At 54.0% G+C, this 22,904-nt stretch overlaps 1 protein-coding gene across 1 annotated transcript in view; it reads right to left on the reverse strand.

The window, feature by feature from the left end:
- ITGA9 (integrin subunit alpha 9) overlaps nucleotides 1-22,904 on the reverse strand; it is a gene marked incomplete at its 5' end in the record, with an annotated part of 310,114 nt that overhangs the window by 123,946 nt on the left and 163,264 nt on the right. Inside the window, one exon of the mRNA XM_029938793.1 lies at nucleotides 8,847-8,923. Coding sequence (XP_029794653.1) covers nucleotides 8,847-8,923 — 77 coding nt within the window. The remainder of the gene's footprint in view (nucleotides 1-8,846; nucleotides 8,924-22,904) is intronic.

Below are 22,904 nucleotides of genomic sequence, written 5' to 3' on the forward strand. Positions count from 1 at the left end.
GGGGGGGGGGGGGCAACCCAGTCACGGAACACACCGCACAAGTCTTGGCAGAGAAAGAGCGGTGGCAAGAGCGGTGGCTCAGTCTGCTCTGGGCTTGGGAAGTGAAGGATCTAGTTGCCACCTTCTCTTCACTGCCCCTTCCCTTGGCTGAACCGTCCAGGGGGAAGGACAGTAACGGCCTGAGCAGTGGGCCCTGCGGGAAGGACGCGCCCACACAAACCCCAAGGAAAGTACTACCAAGTAATATTGTATCAGGTGCACCGGGAGGTAGACCCGGGCCCCCGAGGAGGGAGGCGGCCTACGGGCAAGCGCTTTCCCAGCAGCTCCTGTGGTCGCCACGGTCACCCCACCACCTGCCTTCAGCGGGTCTGTAAGCTCCTTTATGGACTCCCCACCCCCCCCAGGCCTCAGCATCCAGGCGGAAAATCCCCGCGTCTGCTCAGCTGGGGGAGGGCCGTCCCTGAAATCTAGTGTTTGTGGGGATCGATTTCTGCTGCTCTTTTGGGGGGGAGAGGTGGCACTGAAAATGAAGTGACCTCCCCTCCACATTTCAGTCTGCCTAACGAGGGGACCCTGAGGCCGGTGGGCCGTTTAGGAAACTACAAATCAGATCCTCCCTGAGATGGGAGGGGAGTTCCTAAAGGCATTCCCACGTGGTCAGCAACGCGCCACAGGGCGTGGAACACGGCCAGGTCTCCCAAGGGCCACACTATTTAAAGACAGAGGCATGCATCTAATGGCTTGGACACCAGACCGGGACTCAGGAACCTACCAGCCGGTGTTTTCCTGCCGCTGCCACTTAACTTTCTTTTTGACCTCAGGCAAGTGACTCCAGTTCCTGCCTGGCAGCTTCCTGCTCTGCACCTGAAACCCTAGGGCTCCAAGTACGTCCATGCGAACCAGCGAACACGGAGGGCCTGTGAGCCGGGCGTGTTTCCGCCCTGAGTTACTTTATAGGACAACGGAGAGGGCATTTGGAGCCACAGGGTCACCCTCCGGGCTGGGGCCAGGCTCCAAAGAAACACTTGGTCCAGGTCCACTCAGGGCCCGCCCAGGATGCCGTAGAGGCCGGAGGCCTTACCCCTCGGCCTCAGAAGTGCCGTGGACACATCCCTCACCCGTCTTTCCTGCTGTCCTCGGGAAAATGGGAGCAGAGCTCCTAGCCCTGGACTCTCAGGTTTGCTCTAAACCAAGTGCTCCTCAGCATGTGGGCAATACTTGGTTATGTTTGCAAGAGAAGAGACAAAGGATTAAAGTACAGACAAATGCAACAGGAAATAAAGTGGCCACAGTAATGGAGAATGTAGGGTATCTGGCAAAACGTGGAAAGAAAGCATTCTCAGGAAGAGAAGGGGAGGAAGCCTGGGGGTCAAAGGTGGCATAGCACCCTGGCTAGAAACTCCAGAATAAACTCATTAACCGAGATTCTTTGAGAAGGCGGGTACGGCAGACATAATCCACGCCCCCGCCACCCACCTCAGACTGTTCCAAACCCCCTTGCTGACTTCCGGCTGCCAGTGTTGGCATCTCTGTATCCAACTGTCTTTTCTAGAACCAGACAAGGCTGCTGCGTGCCACAGGTTGGGAGTGCCGGGGAACTGACTGTCCCCACCCTCTGAGCCCGAGGGTGGCCCTCAACCAATGACTGGAGTCCAACACCCCAGCCCCTCACTCGTCTGATGCGGTAATTGTGAGGTGAGCGTTCTCCACCATTCCTTAGCATCTCCCTGCAGGGCGAAGCTGTAGCCAGCCCCAGTGGTCCTGGGTGTGGTGACCTGGCCGGTGGCCTCTCTCCTGTCATGTCCCGTCATGTGACCTTGCAGCCTCTCCCATCAGGAAGCCGTTTACTTTCCCATCCCTTAAATCCCTCTGTCCCTGTGACTTCGCTTTGGCCATCAGAACGTGACGAGGAAAGCAGGCCTCACGAGTCCCTGGGCACCACTGGTCTGGACTTCAGGCCCCTGCCACACCGTGTCCGGCCCCTGCCACTCTGTGTCTGACCCCTGGGCCGGCCTGCGGGAGGACGAGAAACCTCGAAGGCCAGTGGAGGGACCTCAGCCAACAATAAGCCAATCGTCACAAATGGAGGCAACCCGCCAATCGGAACTTGCCTGCAGCCCCACGAGGGAGCCCGGGAGACCACAGGGCCCGAACGGCTGAGCCACAGAATCAGCAGATAAATAAATGGCAGTTGTTCCAAAGCACGAAGCGCCGGGTGGTCCGTTACCCAGCAGTCCGGAAGCGGCCTTCGTTCTGCCAGGCCTGGTGTGTCCACAGCGAGCATGCTCTCAGTATCTGTCACGTAAAGGCGTCTACTAGCACCGTGTCCTTCCCGGTCAGGCGAGCAGAAGCTGGCCGCCCCGGACGGGTACCACGTCTTTCAGTGTCCCTTCCCGTGTGTGAATGTCTCTTCGCTTGCCTGACTCTGCTGATTACCCCCCCGGGGGCCGCGACCCGGCCCTCTGCTCAGGGAACTCCCGCGGAGGGGCCGCCCGCATGTCCATGCTCCTGAAATGTGGGAGACGCACCTGCAGCCTCTCATCAGGGGACCCACACCAGAGCAAAGGCAAACATTCTGAGAGGTGGCAGTGAGGGTGGTCAGCCCTGCGACTCATTCCAAGCCTCCTCTTCGTTGGTGCGTTTCATTTTTCTTTCAAGAATACACCCTTGAAAAACCATTCCTGGTTTCAGAGATTCCAGAAACGGCGACTACAAAAGCCAGCCGCTCCCAATCAACAAGCTCCTTTTGTACTTCCCCCCAGGTCTGGGACAGGCCGTGGAGAGAACAAACAGTAACTCGTGTGGTTGATATCCTGGCAAGGGCACAGTCTTCCGTGTTTCTGACCAGCTTCCGCTCATCCTCCTTCCGAAAACGACAACCACAATGATGGCGATACGATGATGATCATGGCTGAGGAAACGGCTGACGTGAAGCCCCGAGCTCATGGTCAAATCTGAGGCCCGCCAAGGAGAGGAAGATCCAGCCTCCGTGCATTCAGAGTGTGACCAGCGACCCAGCAGGACAGGCGGTGAACGCCTCCAGGGAGACGAGCTGTTGAGCAGAGCGGGGGCGGGGAGGCCATCTTGATATGGCTTCTTCAACCCACCCACCTCCTTTCCAAACGGGACTTCGCACACAGAGGACGACTTGTTCCCCCAGGCCCCAGCCGTGGTACTTCTGGCCCAGAGCCAGGCGATACCAGGCCCGAAGAGCAGCTGAGTCTAGGGTACCGGAGAGCAAGCCAGTGACTTAGCTTTCCTGAGCGTCTGCATCCTCCCCACGTAAGAGAGTGTAACAATACTTACTTCTCGGTGCCATGGAGAGCTTTAAGTGAAATAATAATGCTACCTCTCATTTACTCAGTGCTTACTATACACCAAGCACTTCTGGAAGCACTTAGATATGTTTTAATTCATTAAATACTTGAAATAACTTGCTAAGGTGTCACCACTGTTTCGCCCATTTCACAGATGAGGACACTGATGCAGAGACGGGAAGCGACTTGCTCCAGGCTGCACGGGCAGTAAGACGCTACAGTTGAATGTCTACCAACGGCTCTGGAGAGCGTCAGGCACGTGTTGGGTGTTCCACAAATGGGGTCTCTGTCCTTTATCAAACGAGACTTTACTTTGACCGCATGCCGTGCCGTTGATGATCTGGCCACTTCGCCACTTTCGAGCAGAATGATTTGCTTCAAGTTCTAAACAGCTCTCTGGCTGATGCAGCCCTCCTCTTGAAGGGTGGTTTTTCATTGACGGAGCCACCTCTCAGCCAAGGATTTGGGGACATGTCTTGACCCCACACCCTCACTGCAGTAATAGTATTGCTAAGCCTACAGACTTTGGACCATTAAATGTGGCCACGAGACGGTTCTTCTAACTTCGTAAATACTTTACTGTGTCTTTTGACTCCCCTTCGGAGTTCTTCCATTATTCCAGTTGGCTAGCCAGAAGACACTGAAATGCTGCACTCGCCTCCTCTGGGATGCGTTTAGGCAGACAGACAGACAGATCGACTGCCACGGTCTCTATTCCTTTTTCTTTATCTCAGTCACATGTGATATAGTCTTAGGTACTGTGAGTGTTCGGGCAGACAAAACAGAGCAGCTGCATCATTTTACAAATGGAGTTTTCAGTTCTGTTTAATACAAACAATCTAAACAGCTTTGTCCCTTTTCCAGGACATTTTGGAAATAGGCTCAAGACCGTTAAAGACTGTGAACCTCTAATTAAAGAGTTTGCTTGTTTTAGGAGACAACGGGCCTGCCAGAATTTATGCTCTCTGGAGAGAAAAAGAAAAACGTCGTGAGTCCCCATCACGGACAGCGTTTTCTGGCTTGATCCCCGGCCACGCTGGGGGACGCGATCATTCCCAGATGTCTCTCCCTCCGTCTCCTCCAGACAAAGCCTCCTCAGTCTGGCTGTTTCCAGCCACAACACCTAGTCCTGCGCCGTCCGCCCAGTCACTGGAGGGATCCTTCGCTCCAGCTATTCAGTGCGGGGGTCGCAGTGAACGTGAGAGCCAGGTTCCAGAGACGCCATGGCGGAGCTCAACCAACTCGTTGAATCAGTCCAACTCTGCCAAGTGCCCGGACAAAGCATAGCCACTCCACGGACCTGTGCCAGGGACTAAGAACTGAGACGGATGGGAAGTAGGGACTCAAAGCTCAAGCTTTTGCTGAGTGGAAGAGAAGACCAAGTGACCTTTCCATGTCAATCTCTGTGTCTCAGCCTTGCCTCACCCCTCGCTGTGCTCTTCCCCCTTCTCTCCAGACACCTGCAGATCTTCCCGGGAATCAGCCCTCCACACCTCCACGCCTCTGCCCAGGATGCCGCCTCCGCCGCCGCCTCCACCTCCTCCGCCGCCTCCTCATTCCTCCCCTGGGACCCTGCTCCCTGGCCCTGTAAGGACCCATCTCTCTTCCGATAGTGACCAGGAGGCACCTCCATCACCGCACTGTCCCCTTCCACCCGCACTGTGCATGCCGGGAGGGCCGGACACACACATTGTTCACTTCCGCAGCCGGGAGCCCAGTCTCCCTCGACCCGAACAGCGAAGGGGTGCATATCCCACCCGGGGCCAAAGACGGTAACAGAGCAGCGCGTGTCCGATTCCGGCAACCAAGCCCTTGTCAACCAGATCCAGACCGAGGCTTCCACCAGGAGTTCACGGAGAGTGCCTTCCCACTTCGTGCCTGGTTCTACGTGAGGGTCTGGGCAAATGCAAGGTAACTGGAATCTCCATTTGGTTTGGTATCTTTCCCTCTCCGATTACCAATTAATGTTTCTCTGATGACTCTTTCGGGGACAGCTCTGGGCCCAAGATACAATGAAGGTTTAATGGGGGATCCAAACAAAAGGCTATTTTGAGAGACCAGGGGCCCCAGGAAATAGCTCACCCTAAGTAGAGGCTCAGAGCTTTTGTCCAAGGACACTGCTTCTGAGGCTCAGAAAAGTCTCCCCACCCAGTCTCCAGGTCTCATGTCTGAGTTGAGGATGATGGAATTATAAAAAAGGCATTTGAAACAGTCCTGAAAACTATAAGGTATCAGGAAAGATACCCTCTGTTTTTTTTAATTTTTAATGTTTGTTTATTTTTGAGAGACAGAGACAGAGTGTGAGTGGGGGAGGGGCAGAGAGCGAGGCAGACACAAAATCTGAAGCAGGCTCCAGGCTCCTGATGAGGGGCTTGAACCCACAAACCGTGAGATTGTGAACTGAGCTGAAGTCGGACACTTAATCCACTGAGCCCCCAGGAGAGCTGCCCTCTTGTTTACGTGGCCGAGCAGACTGCCTGTGGGTCCCAGTATACCCCTCCCTATACTTAGGCCCTTTGCCGTGAGGCTTCACAGTTCCTCTCACTAAAGGGGCACAGAAGGTTTTCCTTTCCCCTGACTTTGGGGCTGACCGCATGACTTGCTCTGAAGACCAGAGTGAGGCCGAAGTGAGAGAGTACCAGGCCTGGCCCGAGGCCTTGGGTCACCGCCTTTACTGCTTGCCCTTTGCGGTGTCACCATGCCACGCAAAGACTGCACCCACGGGAGGCGACTCTTCCAGCAGGATGATGGATGACCAGGGGGCAGAGCTAAAGTGGGTCACCAGAGCCTCGCAGAGATCAACCCTACACTCTGTTGACCCCATATGCACAGCCAGGTCAGCCAAGATCCAGCTGAATCTGATCCGCCACTGCCCTGCAGATCCAGAAGATACAGGATTGCTGTTTTAAGCCATTCAGTGTTGAGGTGCTTGGTTACATGGCATTTTTCTGTGGCTGTAGCTAGCTGATACATGGGGGGGGGCTGGGTCCTGGCCACCATACCAGGCATTCTCAAATTATCAATTACTGGGCCCACAGAGCAGAACGCGTTCTGATCAACACCCCGGAGGGGCCAGGAACGGGCAGTGCAGGCAGTTTTAAGCACAAGGTGCCTTACTGACCATGAGCCTTGGGTTGTTTTTTTTTTTAATTTTTTTAATGTTTTTTTTATTTATTTTTGATACAGAGAGAGACAGAGCTTGAGAGGGGAAGGGGCAGAAAGAGAAGGAGACACAGAACCAGAAGCAGAGCCTTGGGTTTTTATCGTAATGCGTGAAAAGCACAATCACACAGAGGCAGATTTGACCCTATCCATTAATGGGCAGCGAGAACATCAGGGCGACCATAAGCTAGTACTTAACCTTGGAGCAAGCGGACATCTTCCCACCACACAGAGTTTTCTGATCCAAAACACATTTCCAACATTTACAGCCTGCCTCAGGACAACATAAATTCATATATTTTTGTTTCATGTTGCTTTTTCTTCCCTGAAACGCTTTTTGGAAGACCTATTTAAAACGAAGAGTAATGACCTGATAATTTATTAACTTTCTGTAGAACTGGTTTCTCTTCCCAGAAAGTTCTCCTTCATCTTAAAAAAGTCCAGTATCCATTTCATTCGTTTGCCGTGATCTGCTAAGCTTGGCAACACACATGCCATTTTAATCTACTAGGCTGGTCCTCAGAGAAAGTAACGTTGATGAACACTGAGGTGGTTTAGTGGAGTATTTGTTGTGGGGGGAGGGGAGGGTGTTACATCACCTTCTGCCCAATGAATGCAAACAAAAGGATCTTAGTGTTACTTTCCTTTGATGAATAATAGCCTGTTTATCAACCTAAGTAAGCATTCCACCGCCATCACTGGTTCATGAGGCGGTATTTCTTACATTCCACCTAACAACTTTCAGAGTTATAAATAAGGGGCAGGGGCGCCCGGGTACCGCAGTCAATTAAGCAACTCCTGATTTTGGCTCAGGTCATGATCTCGCCATGGTGAGATCAACCCCATGTCGGGCTCTACCCTGGGTGTGGAATCTGCTTGGCATTCTCTCTCTCCCTCTCTCTCTCTCTCCCTCTCTCTCTCTCTCTCTCTCTCTCAAAACAAAAACAAAAACAAAAACAAAAACAAAACCCAGGGACTCCTGGATGGCTCAGCTGGTTAAGTGTCCAACTTTCGATTAGGGCATTATCTCGTGGTTCATGAGCTCGAGCCCCGAGTCAGACTCTCTGCTGGCAGCTCAGAGCCTGGAGCTGCTTCCGATTCCAAGTCTCCTTCTCTCCTGCCCCTCCCCCGCTCACACTGTCTCTCTCTCTCTCTCTCTCTCTCTCCCTCTCTCAAAAATGTATAAACATTAAAACAAACAAACAAAAAACCAAATAAGGGATATAGAATGATATTTTAGAGAGTAACTATCACAAGTGATGACTGTTTGTGAGAAACGGTAATAAGCCCCTGGAGACACCTTCTGGCCCCCAGGCTAAACCCATCTTTCAAAAGAAACTGTCTTAAAAGGAAACCATTGTCTGAAATGTGGCCAAATGACTCAGGACCTGCGCCTTCATCCTACAAGAAGCCTAAAGGAAAAGGTTGGCCGAGAGGAGGCAGGAGGCCTGTGTGTGGTGTGCCTTGCCTGGGGACTCCCGGCGCTGTGGGCGGGCCCCTGAAACAGGGCAACTGTCCCGTTCTGGAATCAGGGCAGCCCGCTCCCCTCCTCCTCCTGCACTCTCCTCTCCTCCTCGCTCCCTCCGTAGAACTTTCACCCGTTGTTAAAGCAGATGCCACGCTTACGTGTGTGTGTGGGGGGGGGGAGTTTGGAAAGCATCTTTACATAATAGGAAGCCGAATTATAGGAACTGTCCCAATTAAATCCTGGCAATTTCTTAATACTTCAACCTGACACAACAAGTAAACATAAAATAGCTCCTCCCTCCTCCCCACAACACACAAACACTCCCAGAATTAGAAACATGGGCTACACTGTGAGGTGTGCGGAGCTATGAGTAAAACAGAAAGCAAATGATCCCATCGTGTGACAGCTGTTGTCCAAATGATTGTATAAGATACGTCCGTTTAAGCTCTGAGATGCCGCCGCGACCCACCGCGCCCAGCTACCCTCTTCAGTGTGGAAACCTGCACGTTCAGGCTTCGGGCCTGGTCTCGGCCCAACATGCATCTCTGAAGGGGTGGCGGGAAAGTGCGGGGGAGCACGAGGGGAGCACGGGGGAGCGCAGGAGGGAGCACGAGGGGAGCACAGGGGGGCACAGGGGAGAACGGAAGGAACACAGGGGAGCACGGGAGGAGCACGGGGGGGGGCGCATGGGGGGAGCATGAGGGGAGCACGGGGGAGCGCAGGAGGGAGCACGAGAGGAGCACGGGGGGCGCAGGAGGGAGAACGAGGGGAGCACGGGGGGGCACAGGGGAGCACGGGAGGAACACGGGGGAGCACGGGAGGAGCACGGGGGGAGTATGGGGGAGCACGGGGGAGCACGGGGGGAGCACAGGAGGAGCGCGGCGGGAGCACAGACTTACCTGGAGAGCAACAGCTGGCCCCAGAGCTGCAGGTCGGCTGCACAGTCCTCCGAACGGCAGTTCCTTTCAAAGACCGTCTGTGAGGGAGATAGAGCAGAAAGGATGGCAGTTAACGGCAGAGGACACAGTGGCCCACTATGTCCCCTGGGCCTGTGGGGACCTTCCGGGGGGCAGCCTGCCCTCCCTGCCCCTGAGGCTGGGCTCCAAGGGAACCCAGGCGGCGGTGGCCTTGGTGGCAGAGCATCCCTGCTCCCATCACTTCTCTCCAGAAGGGCCTCTGCAGGTCGTTTCTCAACCAGGGCCCAGGGCAGGCGTGCCCTCGTGTCTGAGAAGATGGTGCAACGCCCCACACGTGAGGCAATCATCATCCAGCATAAAGAACCCTTCTGTAACGGTGTGGCCATTTTCTCCCGTCTGCTCTCTTGGGGACGCGGGAAAGGTGGGCTCTGCCTGAGCGATGGGATTTTACCATTTTTAGTTCCAAAGAGAAAAGTCAAAGGCAATGAGGCTACGAGGCTGAGGGCAGCTCACCAGGGCGAAGGGGCCTCGTCCGGTGTCACGGGGCAGGGGGGCCGCCTCTGACCCCGGGGGGGGGGGGCCTCCGTGGTGCAGCCCACCCAGAGCGGGGCCAATACTCGGGGTGGCCGGCGGCCTGCGCGGTGTCTGGGCTGGGCCACCTGTGGAGGTGAGCCGGGGAGGCGGGAGCGCCCTGTGGGGGGCTTGCCGGCCTTTCCCTCAGACGGGCCTCCAGCTGTCACACGTGTCCCCTCTGTGGACAGCAGGCTCCCTGTGCTCCGGACCAACAGATGCTGCTCGCTTTTGTTAAGCGGCTTTGATCACTTTTGGATTTTGGAGACAAGAGCCCGCTGTCATCTTTTAGTTGTAGGTCATTCACGATTAAACTCCTGTCACTGCTCATGTCTGTGGGTCCCCCCAGAACACAGCTCCCAGTGACGGGCTCCCCCGCACAGGGTACGTCTGGGCGGCTCTCGGAGCGCCAGTGCGCACCCCAGTGACCTCAGGGCCAGCAGAAAGTCTAGACCTACCAGACGGAGTCATTTTGCCCTATGGAAATGCACACTCCTGTGTCAACTTCCAGAAGAATGAAGTGCCCCGGCCAGCATTCCCTGCCTTGATTGTGGTGGGGGAGAAACTCATGGAGGTCTTGGGGGAAGAAAGAAAAAGGAGATTCCCATGTTCTGTTGGACACTATGGGGGCAGGGAGGAAGCCAGGCTTCCAGGAGACTTGAACAGAAGACTGTCCAGTCGAAGCACTTCATTTCCATCTCATGCCAAGAAGGAGCGGGAGGAAGTGGATGTGGGCCCCACGGAAATCGCAGGCAAGACAAGCGGGCTCTCTGAGGGCAGGGACGAGGAGGGGCACCAAACGTGGGTTTACCATCAAGCTAAAGGACCGAAGCTTGAGGGCGTCCCGCTGTCAGGCCCTGACAGCCGCCTTTTATGTAACTTCCTTTCGTAATTCCCCGTTTTTCTTCAGGAGGACTTGCCTCCCGACTGTGTGAGCTCTGGGCCGGCTCTGCCCCTGCTGACGGCTCCCCCTTCGCACACAGCCTTCTTGTGTCATGGGTGAGAGGGACAGTCTGACTTCCCCGCCGTTGGGGGTGGGGTGGGGAGGTGAGAAGCGCGGAAAAGAACAGGACCTACGGCACCCTGTGGCGCACGATATGGCGGGACCTGGCCCCTGCCCTCCCCACTTCCATCACTCTGGCTCCCTCTCGGGCCAGCCACCCCTCAGACTGGCCTCCCACCGTGCACAGAAGCCGGTCCCCAGTTCCTCCAGCTGGTCCACCCGCGGTCTATCCTTCCATCCTGCCGGGAGCAAGCCGGTACCTCATCCCTGAGCCTCTCCCCACAAGCTCGGGCTCTCGCCGGAAGCGCCCGCGGCCCAGGGCCCCGTCCCGCCGCTGCCCATCTCGGAACTCACGGACCGTGAGTCCTGCTTATCTGCCTGCCACATGATGCTCCGTGAGGCCGGGGACTGGCTTGGTCTTGTTCAGCTCTGAGCCAGTCCCTGGTTGCTTGGTCAACCCTGGAGGCCCACGTGGTACTCTGAGAGAGGCGGTGACCCCCCGAAACGGGGAGCCTAAAGGTGGACGCCCCCATCTGGGCCAATGCTAGTACTCTTCTGCTCTCTATTTCCTGTCACTGAAACTGGCTGAGGTCTTCTAGCGCTGCTAACTTTCCATCCAATAAAGACAAGCACTGAGGCTTCCATAGATAGACATACACACATGGGGGTACGTACACACACACACGTTACACAAGCGCTCACACTCACCAGCTAAACTTATATACAACCTACACTGAGAAGATAAAGTTCCGGCTTAGACGTTAGCCCAGGACCCAATTTCCACAGTTATAAAATGAAAACAAGCAAGGCTCTAGGCAGAAGCCCCCCCAGGCCAGGGGTGCACGCGCCTCACGAGGAGGGCCATGAAGACAAGGTGATGGAGAGACCTGCCCGCGCACCGGGAGGCTGAAGGTGAATCCCAGAGCTCCTGTGCCTTGGACCTGGATTTGTCTCTCCGGGCACACGTCCGTTTTGTTTCCCTAGGAAATGAAAAGCATCTGGGGCAGAACGGGGGAGACCGAAGCCTCAGAGTGCCAACTGTCAGCACTGAGTTTCCAGAAGCAAGTAAAAACCACTTCTCCTGCCCCCAGTACAAAGGACACAGGTTCCCTGAGAAGCCAACGGGCCGAACTCCCCATTTTCCCCTCAGGAACAACCCCAAACGCCAGCCAGGGCCTCTGAGAGATTCCTCTGCCGGCGTTGGCCCCATCTCCCTAGTCTTCTGGGCGAAAGCAAGCTTGGCCGCCTGAACTGGACAAACCCCTGTCCAGCTTGGCGGCAGCCTCTCCTGCCTCCTTCCAGCCTCCACCTCCTGGTTGGCAAATCTCGGTCAATTTCTTTACCCGGAAGAAGGCTTTCTGGAAAATGCAGACAGATCTGAGACGCCATCGGCTCTCATTTCTCTCTGGTTAGAGGAGACAGACCCTTTCTCTCAGGAGAAAACTGCTTCTTGCCTCAGACTTGAGTGACTTGCAGACTGGACACCCAGCGGCCTCTTCAGCCCCTTGGACTCGATTTCCTTGTGGGCACCTTCCTCACCCTGGTCTCTCTGGAGAATAGCATTCTTTTTCAAATCCTTCATCCAGCTTCTCCCCAAATCCTTACTCTGTGTTGTTTAGAATAGGATTGGCAGACTTTTTCTGTAAAGGGCATCTAGCAAGTACTTCTGGCCTTGTGGGCCATCCAGCCTCCGCTGCAACTAGTGGTGTGACAGCAGCCGTACGCAGTATGTAAAGAGACAGGTGTGGCCGTGTCTCAATAAAACTTTATTTATAAAAGCAGGCAGCAGACCAGATTTGGCTCTAGTTTGTAGACTCCTGTTCTAGTATATTTTTTTGGCTATTGGTTTCCTCATTCCATTTGGGCCAGGAAAATAAAGGATCATGAACCCAGCTCAGGTTACGTTTCTCTCTGAGCCAGAGTACAGAGGCTGGGGCTGGGAGCTTGCTTCCCAAGCTGTGGCCACCAGGGCCAGGGCAGCCCTGGAGATGCGTGACTTGGGGCTGGCAGCTGGCGTCAGTCCTGGCCAAGGCTGTTGGTCTAGAGGACGTTTGTCTAGATGCTCAAGCCTCGGGGTGCCCATCTCTCCTACTCAAATCTACCCTGGGAAAAATCTTCCCTCTGATTCAATAGAAGCAGGATTCTTTGCCTACTGTAGCTGTCATGTTCATGGGAGAGTCAATTTCTTGGAGTTGGTGATATCTGCTTTAAAAAAATATATATATTATCTTTGACACATATGCATACTGTTTCCAGGGTTGCTAATGGCTAATGCTGAGGCCTGAGAAAATTGGGATAACTGAACTGGATGGGAATACACGCTTTTCAAATCCCACGCAAAGGGACCAAAAAAGGCTATGTTTACGCTCATGTGAGAGAGGCATTTCCGGGTGGGCAATGTGACTTAGCAAAGGGTCTCTGCCTGGAGGGCAGGAGGGACATTTCTGGACCACTCTCCCTCCCATAGGTTTCTAGAACCCTGGCCACATGTAAGTCACGTCTGCGGCCCCGAGCACCTGGCGCCCTGGAAAAACCTGTGCATGCAAACGCCACGCCCAGCGTGTGAGAGGTTTCCCTTCCCAATCCTGTGTCAGGAGGCTCTGTTTCCAGAATCCACCACTATCTTTAATGTGGTTCATTGTTAAGAGCTTCGGGTGGCCCCAGAGGTTTCTCTGTGCAGCCCTGCGCCCAGATGAAGAAAGGGATGTCTCATTGCCTGATATTCATAATCAGGCCACACAGACAGAGCTGCTTTCTAAAAGAAAAATATGATGTCTGTCCAAAGGAATAAGCGAAAGACAAACACTTCTTAGTAAAGCGGAGGAACTCCTTCTAGCTCAGGGTCTGTACAGACCATCCTTTCAGATTTTAAAGTCACAGGAAGACAAGCAGCACGCTGGTCTTCCTCTAAACACAAACACAGCACCGGTTTTGCTTTACGGAACAGCTGGAGGGGGCTGAGCACCTCCGGCGTCCCCCAGGGCCCTGCGTCTTGCGGCACAGTCCCCACGCCTGAAGCCGGTCTTTCCGTGGTCCAGGTCAGCCCCTGTGAACAGCTGAGGAGAGTGCTGAGCTGCCCGCTTGGGACCCCAGCTGGGCTCTGGACTCACCAGGATCCCAGGACGGCCTTTCACAGGCAACATTTCCTGGCCCCTCACAACCTCCAACTTTTTGGTTTTTTTTTTAACATGAAACACTGAAGGCTGTCCTTTACCAAATTCAGGTTTTGTCATTTTTAAAAAAATGTTTATTTATTTCTGAGGTAAGGGGAGGAGCAGAGAGAGAGGGGACAAAGAATCTGAAGCAGGCTCCGAGCTGATAGCAGCGAGCCCGACTCAGGGCTCGAACTCATGAACCGTGAGACCATGACCTGAGCCATAATTAGGAGTTGGACACTCAACCAACTGAACCTGTGACTGTTAGTATCAGCCATAACCTGCTTCTAGGGATCTTCTGTCTCCAGGACCGTAAATGCTCTCCCTTGATTTTCACCCAGGAACCTTTTGTGTTCTAGGCTTCATTTACTACTTTTCAAGACACTTCCCACTGGTCAGTCACCAGCGGCAGAAAACAGAGCCAGCCACGAAGGTGCTCATGCTGTCCGAGGGAAGGAGGGAGACACCAGTTCTGGGTTTCTAAAGGCTGCAGAGCCAGATCGGGGTGAGAAAGGCGCCCTCAAACTCGACCGGCTGCCAGCTAGACCACGGCCCGCGCACTCACGGGAGCCTCGCCCCAGCGGGTCCCCGGGTGCGACTCCAGCCACCAGTGCCTGGCCCCTGATTCCCTCAACCACCTCAGGAGAGGACGAGGGAGGCGCCGTGGTCCCTCCCCAGCCAGACTGGCCACCGGCCACGTGCCCTCATTCGTCCACGTGCACACCCCACAGGCTCGCGGGCCAGCTTTTCCATGGGGCACAATGAAGGAAAGAAAACCCAACGGGCCTGAAGGTCTGGGGAAAACCTCTCTTCCCCTACAAAGAGCTCTGGAGGGCCAGGGGACGCTCCTCCCACACATGGCAAAGGTCAAGCTGGGACAACCCAGCCTTCGAGGGATGAGAGTCCCCTCCCCTCCACGTCTGGGACTAAGCCTGGAGGACACGCCAGAGACGCAGAGAGGCCGCCGGGCTCTGAGCTCCGGGCTTGGCAGGGAGGCCGAGTGGCTTGTTTTCCGCACAGGTACTTGAAGCTACACGGTCTGCACCCGTGTTCCACTCTGGTGCCCAGAAGCTGCCCCCTGAGCAGCCGGTGCCCGTGAGCGGGGCTGATCCAGCTGGAGTGGGGCTGGGATGGGAACTTCTTCCTCCTCCGCCTCTGCCAGGCCCCACGCCCCCCGAGTCCGCGTGCCCGGCCTGCAGCCGACGCCCAGATCGGATGCTCCCTGAACCCTGCCTGGCCCTGGTGTCCGCAGGGACGCTCCCTCGTCCACCCCCCAGCCACCCGGCCTGCACCGCGGTGCAGAGACTGGATGTGTGATAATGAAAATAAACCTCAGAGCTGGCATTTCAAGCAGCTGGGCACCTCACCTGGGAAAGCGTGACCTCATGTCCCGGCTGAACAGTGAGTTCTCACAGCCATCGGCTAGACGGCCACACACAGGCACGGAGGGTTGGGGGGGGGGGGGGGGACAGATGGCAACCATTTCCAGTACCATGGAGGCCCGAAGATGATGGCTTCAGAGAGTTAAAACTTAATGTTAGCGTAAAATAGCTCACGTTTCACCAGAAGATGACAAAGTGAGTATTCTCCACACAGCCAATGCCTTTTCCGTCACCGTGTGTTATTTCCTCCATCTTGTGTTTTAGAACGGACATTCACACATGCACAAACGTGCTACGGTTGTTAGGAATCACCCTAAATCACACACCATGCTTTCCTGTCTGGGAGGAATTCCCGGAGAGTTCATAAACCGCATTTCCAGAAGTTTCACAGCTTTGTCGAATATGCCAGTGAAGAAATTCTGATAGGATGTCCAACCTCTGCACAATGACCATGCCCCAGCCTTGTGTTCCTTCAGAGGCTGTCCACCGAGATGTTTGCAGAGCGCCCACTAAGGGCCAGACTCTGTGCCAGGGACTGGGGGTCAACAGACAGTGAGAGAATAGATCCCTGCCCTGTTGAGCCTCCGTTCAAGTGACAGAGACAGAAAAGCAGTTAGACAAAATAATAATAAACTATGGCAGCTTTCATAAAGGAATCAAATAGTTAAGTCAGGGAATACAGGTAGCTGGAGAATGGTTCTCTGAGGAGGTGACAGATAAGCTGAGACCTGAAGAATGAAGAACTGGCTGTGAGAAAGACACAGTAAGAACTTTCTAGAAGCAGTATCAGCACGTGCAAAGGGCCTGAAGCAGGAGAGGGTCTGGCGAGGTTGGGGATGACTGGCACTGGATGATACTGGAGAGGCCAGAGCCCCACTGCAGGGTCTGTGGACCTTAACAAGAGATTGGAGGTTCTTCTTCTTCTTCTTTTTTTTTTTTTAAATATTTACTTATATTAAATAAGAGAGAGAGGGAAACACAGAATCCAAAACAGCCTGCAGGCTCCGCTGGGAGCTTGATGGGGGCTGGAACTCACAGACCGCAAGATCATGACCTGAGCTGAAGTCAGATGCTTAACCGACTGAACCCCCCAGGCGAACCCGAGTCTTCTAAGGGCAGAGGGGAATCGGAGGGCAGGGAGTGGGAGGCATTATGCAGGGAAATGACCTGCTCCCGGTGAGAAACGGTGGTGGCCTGGACTAGATTCGTGGCAGCGGAGATGGAGAACAGGGGCCCCGTTCCAGCCTGTGCACGGAGAGCCAGCTCTCGGGGTCTGGCTGTCTCTGGGGCTGGCAGGCAAGGACAGTCGTGAAGTTCACGAGGTCCAGATGAAGAACCAGCCGGAGCCCTTAGATGTGCCGCTGCCTCCCACCTGGGGGGGCCTGGACACAGGCCAGCTGAGACTACGGAGTCCAGGCAGAGTGGAGGGGAGGGGCGGGGCAGGCATGGTCCCTGCTTCTCACCCGTCAGGACACAGATTCCCACAGGCGGCAGAGCAGAAGAGGACCCCCAAGTGACAGGCGATAAGCAGGGCTCTCAGGAGCCAAGCGCCCTGCCCTGGGCCACTGGGTAAGTACTCTGGTCTGGCCTGGGGCCCGGTCTCGCCTGAGAGACCGTGTGCCTTCCCCAGGGAAGGGGGGGAGAGAGAAGGCCGGAGGGCCTCTGGGGTGCGGGATGCGTTCCTTCGCCCCTGCTGCAGAAACAGACTAGCGCCAATTCAGCAACTTAGGACAGGCTCCTTCCCTCACAGCCCTGCAGGCGTGGCTCGTCTCCCTGCTCTGGGTTTCCCAAAGCCAGAGTCAAGGTGTCGCCTGCCTGTGCCCGTATCTGGAGGCTCCAGGGAGCCGCTGCTTTGGGGCTTACTCGGGTGGTCGCAGAACTCGGTTCCCCGCGGTTGTAGGACTGAGGTCCTGGTCTCCCCGCTGGTACTCAGCAGGGACCTCTCGTGGCCGCAGGAGGCTCCCCACATTCCTGGTCAAATGGCCCCTCCATTTTCAAAACCAGCAATTGCCTATCAAGCCCCTCGCATGCTTCACATCTCCGACTCCTTCCCCTGCTCGCACCCCCTGCCCTCATCCCTCTGCCTCCAGCTGCAGAAAGACAGGGCCCACTGATAACCCAGGGGAGCCCACAGCCTTAGTGACACCTGCAGAGTCCCCTCTGCCACGTCGTTCACCATATTCACAGGCCCCCGGAGCAGCAGTGTAGACGTCTCCGGGGGCCACTCTGTCTAACCAGTGGGCAGCCCGGGAGCCCAGCCCCGGCCGGGTCTTTGGGGGCCCCCTGAGGAAGCGTGAGCGCAACTCGAGCTGTTAAAGCTTTACTCTGCACAGGGCTTGAAGGCAGGGTCTCTGTCACAGCCAGCGGTGTAGTCACTGGAAGGAGAGACAACGTCCCCGAGGTGGTAAGCCCAGGGCCAGCCTTGCTGGGGACAGAACTGAGCCAACCAGGGCCTTGCAGGATTCTTTCAGTTCCAGCAGCTGAGAGCAACCGGGAGCCATTAATGAGACCCCTTTGGGGTCTATCACACCGAACTTTCGACAACCCCCCGGCACAGCCTTCCTGAGCTGCCATGAGTGCTCCCAAGTGCTCCCCCAGCCACAGGCCAGCCAGCCTCCCCGAGGCACGTCTCTGATCTCCCTGCACTCAAAACGATGTAACGGGTTCCTGCCCCTCCCGAACCAAGTCCAGCTCCTTGGCCAGTGGGCAAGCAGCCTGCATCTGCCATAGCGCCCCTGACACCAGACCTTCAACCGTGTGGCAGACCGGAAGCCTCCACCGGTCAGTCCCTCCTTGCCCGTTAGTCTGTCAAACCCCCTCCAGCCCTGAGTGTCCAAATCCTACTTCTTCCCTAAGGCTCCGGCCAATTCTCCCTTTCTCCACAGAATACCTTCTCCTCTGCTGGAGGGAGTCGCTGGAATGAAACACTCATACACACTCACCTGCCCTGTACAAGTTATCCCTGTACTGAAGTCCACTTACAGTTTTGTCTTTTTTAAGTTTTATTTTTCTTTAGTTTGAGAGAGAGAGAGAGAGAGAGAAAGAGAGACAGAGAGAGAAAAATCCCAAGCAGGCTCCGTGCTGTCAGTGCAGAGCCTGAGGCAGGGCTTGATCCCATGAACCACGAGATCATGACCTGAGTCAAAATCAAGACTTGGACGCTTAACTGACTGAGCCACCCAGCTGCCCTAGCAATGTCTTGTCTTTTTATCAAGGTCTTACACAAAGTGGACATTCATTGACTCAACTGCTCTTGGATTTATAGTCCTTTTGGTTAAGGGATAAAACAAATTGTTTTTTTATATTGTTATCGCTTGCTTTTGTATTGGACATCCCAACGAGAGGGAGGTCTCTGCTTTCTGTAAATGGTTAAGGTAAAGTGTATGCTCATCAGGCTAATGACCCACAGAGGCCTGCAGGGCGCCCTGAATCCCACTCAGTTCTCAGCAATGGTGGTGACGTCACTATTCACTCCCACAGCCTCGCCCGCACCCCACAGCCCGGGTCTCCCGACACTGTTCTTCCCCCAGCAGAGGGGAGGCTCTGTCCCACTCACTGCAAAACCCCACAGGGCCGTCAGCAAGCCCGCGCTGCACACGCGGTGGCCGCTGCCTCCATGTTCCACACGCTAAGCGGACCGTCCGTGAGGGCGGGCCCTGATTCCAAAGACCTGCCAGGGTTCAGTCCCCGCTGTTGCACAGTCCTGTGTACCAACGTGGGCTCGGTGCCTTTTAGTTAAAGAGACTACGGTATTTCACTCTCAGTGCTCTCTGGCGACATGAACTAAAGAGCTCCGATTAGATTACTCCTTCCTATGGAGAGGCTGGACGCTCCCTGCGGAGCGCGGGCTGAGTCAGCTCTGTCGGCGAGGGTGGGCCTCGCTCTCAGAACCTTTCTCCCCTGCAAACTGAGCCAACATCTGGAAGACACATGGAGGACGATCATTACATTAGCCCTTCCTCCCGCCTCATCAGGGAAGGGAGACAGGCAAGGATCACTCTCCCAGAATATTTCTCAGCCTCTTGAACAATGTCTCCAAGAGAAGAACAATATTTTTCTTTCATTTTCATTTCAATCAAAGAATCACATAGTTAAAAAAAAAAAAGTACTGACCCCCGCCACACACCTCCCTGCGTAAGTGCTGCCCGCGGGCAGCCGCCACTCCCCACGTCCGCACGTCTTTCTCCTGACGAGTCATCAGAGTTAGACACTATCACACGGAATTCCTGCCACGAGGAGCAGGAATTTATCCCACACAAGAGCTCCGCCTCCTGTACCTCCTCCCGTGGAGAGGCTGACAGGCAGGTCACTGCGCTTGGCTCCTCTGCTGTGGGGCTTCGCCAACGCCAGCTGCCTTAGAGTCACCCGGGCAGCTTGTTGGGGCCTCCGCTGCGCGGTGCTGATTTCATGGGTCAGGGATGTAGCCCAAGAATGTCCATTTCTCACAGGATCCTCGAAGGTGCTGACATGGCCGGTTCTGCACCCACAATTTAAGAAGTGATGCTCCACCGATGACTTCTCTAATTTGCATTGGTCAATCACGATTTCTCGTTTTGTTAAGTTTTGTACTATCTCTTGATGCTCCAATTTAAAAGATGAAGATCTTAAGAGAACTTCATTCTATTTTTACCTCGATACAGATTTAATGACATTTACATTCTATACCGAAAATCAATAAATAATGCTAATATTATGGCTACGTGATTATCGTTCACATTAGGGCCAAGATGAGGGTCATGATCATACACCCTTTTCTGCAGGTGCAAAGCTCAACTTTGCAACAGGTCCAACGGAGGCAAATGCTCAACCTTCACTTGGGGGAGAATAATTCTAGCATTGAAGTCCTTCTCTCCCCTCTATTCTTCTACTTGCTCAAAGTCCGTGACATTCTGTTTTATGTCTGAACTACGACGCACTGACCGAATTTCTATATTCTGGGAGTTTTTGATTGCTTTTATTTTTATTTGAGAAGAAACTTATTTCATCCACACTGTATCCTAAAGTTGTGCTACTTTCTGTTATTCTGTCTACACGGCCAGCTTCATTTGCCCTGAAGTTCACTGACCCCCTCTTCTAATTTGGTCAACTATTTTTTCTAAATTTGCCATTATCCTTTTGTTTTTTTGGAGTGTATCTACAGTTATTTTTGTGGAAGGGTTCTTAGGGGAGATAAACTATCTGGCCCTTGCTTGTCTGAAAAATGACTGTATTTCAACCTCATACTTTACTATTAGGCGAAGTCTAAAATTCCAGTTTCAAATCACTTTCTCTAAGAGCTCCGAAGCCTTTATTTCACTATATTCTGGTTTCTAATCTTGCCAGTCAGGAGTCTGATGGTCTGCTTGGTGTGCAGGACTCCAATTATTTTGTATACTGACATATATCCATCTCCCACCCCCCATCCTGTACTCCCTGTCCTGGAAGCATGTAGAATTTTCCTTAAATCTTAGTAGCAGTGACATTGCAAATATTCTAGAAACCATATCTAGGATAGTTTTGGTTGCTCCTGCTTGTAAGCTGGCGAGAACTTTATATTGGAATAATAACTGCTGCCCTTTAACTCTGGGAAATTTCATCCTTCTGTCTTTCTTACAACACTTAAACTTTTCTCTGCTTCCCTTTTCTGGTTATTACTTGAATCTAGGACCTTGGAAATTGATCCTTAGCTCTCTTCTATTTGTTAGCTCTGTTTCCTGGGGGATTTCTTTCCATTATCTTCTAATCCTACTAAAGTTTTGCCTCTGCAACCATTTGGTTAGTTTTTAAGAAGCTTCTCTTTTTTCTGTTTCTTACCTTTAACAAAGAAAGAATTCCAACCTTTTCCTAATGGACAAAATACATTCTGAAAACTCCTTTTGTTTATTATATACATTAACATTTTTTTAATGTTTATTTATTTTTGAGAGAGGGAGAGAAAGCGCGAGAGAGAGACAGAGAGAGAGAGCAGGGGAGAGGCAGAGACAGAGGGAGACACAGAATCTGACGTAGGCTCGAGGCTACAAGCTGTCAGCATGGTGCCCGGTGCCTGACGCGGGGCTCGAACCCACAAACCATGAGATCACAACCTGAGCCGAAGTCAGACACTCAACCACCTGAGCCATCCAGGTGCCCCATGTACATTTTAAGGTGGTTTTTAAAGATATATAATCTCTTCTATTCCTTGAAGAGCTGATTTCCTTCTAAGTCAGCCATTCTATTGCTCATTTTGGTCTTTTTCTTCTTTTCAATGCCCCACATCGCCCTTCCAACCTCAGGTTCGCTGGTTGTCCGTTTGTATTTAGGAATAAGGCCAAAGGGCTGATGAGGACATCTGTGGCCGACTGGGAGGAGGGAGCTAACACCTACGTCGGAGTCTCTCAGTGCCAGAGAAGTCAGGCTTTCCTCTGGGAGCCCGCCAACTCACGCCATCTCAAATAACTTATTAGACTCTTTAGAGAAGAAAAAGCCTGGTTGCTGCTGTTGGCATGTCACCAGTTCGTGGGGACAAGGAAGGGGAGGAACAGTCAACTCCTCCCCTTATCAAACGTCACTCAATCCCACCCCCTCCCTGGTCCCGGTCGCACCCTGCTGTGAACCGATGCCCGGCTGTCACAGCCGGCGCTTCCTGGATCCCCGGGCAGACGGGCACCAGCCTCTCCATGTATAGTTCAAGGTTCACGCAGCAACCCCCCTTCATCTTCTTCCCTCGCTGCGGGAAATTACCAGACTCTCTCATTGGCTGCTGCCCGTTCCCCACACTGGTTTCCTCCCTGTCCCTATCTCCTCATTTATAAGCACTGCAAGGGGGTCTCAGGTAGCATAAACATGCGTACTCGGTCGGCCACCTTGAACCAGAAGTGACCAAGAACAGCACTTTGATACTAATCTGCCACTGCAGCATCGGCTGCTGTGCCGAGTCCCCGCCCTGCTCCAAGTGTTGATGACCAGTCACCGTCCAGGCTGCTTGTGTCCTGGAAGAAGTTCACGTTTGAAATCAGAACAAGGAGCTGAAGAGCGAGCACGGTCAGCAGGGGACCGGCCGGCCAGCTGGCGGCTGAGTGACGTGGGGCACAGAAGGCCAGCCCCCTGCCTGAGACGGCAACTCCTGGATGTAATTTATGCTCCTGACCTTCCCTGCTCGGCTACAGCTGGACTAGCGGAGGCCACATCCTTGCCCCGCCCCTTCCACTTCCCTCACGTCCCTCAGCATCTCCTAGGAGCACAGCCTTATCACACCATGCGCCCCCAAACCCCTGCCTCAGGCTCTGCTTCTAGGGAACCTGACCCAAGACCACGTGGCGGGTACTCTGGCAGAGATCTCGGATGACTGGTTAAAAATCTCACCACTTAATTGAACATCTGGATGGACATCTCGAACCTCAGACACGTCCCTGTGGCTCTGTTCCCAGGTCTGATCTGCAAGGCACGGCTTCTCTGATGGCGAGTTTTCCCCTGAGCTCAGAGCAGTCAGAGGAGGGTGGGGCCAGCACGGGGTTCCACGGCTTTGTGCCCCCCCCCCGCTCCCTGCACAGGAGTCTAGCTTAGCCAAAAAGCAGTTTTGCCTGACCTTCTCCCCACCAAGGTCCTGGATCTGTGGTGATCTTGGGTGTCGAGGGAAGATTTAAAACAGATTTGGAACCACAGATTCCTTGCATATTTCCTACATCCTAGACAGTGCTGCACATCTCACAGATGGCTCAGGGCAGACAGGCTGCGCTGCTGCACAGAATCGGCTCACGGGCTCGCTCCTGCGTGTAGGGCCCGGACCTGAGGTTGCTCTGAAGTTCCTCCACACAGCAGCTCGGCCCAGAGGCTGATGGGAATCCAAGGACGGGTGGCCCACCCACACTCATAGTGCTCAGGGCTCTGGGGATGCTTGGATTGTTGATTTCTTTCTTTCTTTTTTTAAAATGTTTATTTATTTATTTTTGAGAGACAAAGAGAGGCAGCA

Source organism: Suricata suricatta, chromosome 5, assembly GCF_006229205.1.
Source record: "Suricata suricatta isolate VVHF042 chromosome 5, meerkat_22Aug2017_6uvM2_HiC, whole genome shotgun sequence".
In the NCBI taxonomy this organism is placed as follows: Eukaryota; Metazoa; Chordata; class Mammalia; order Carnivora; family Herpestidae; genus Suricata; species Suricata suricatta.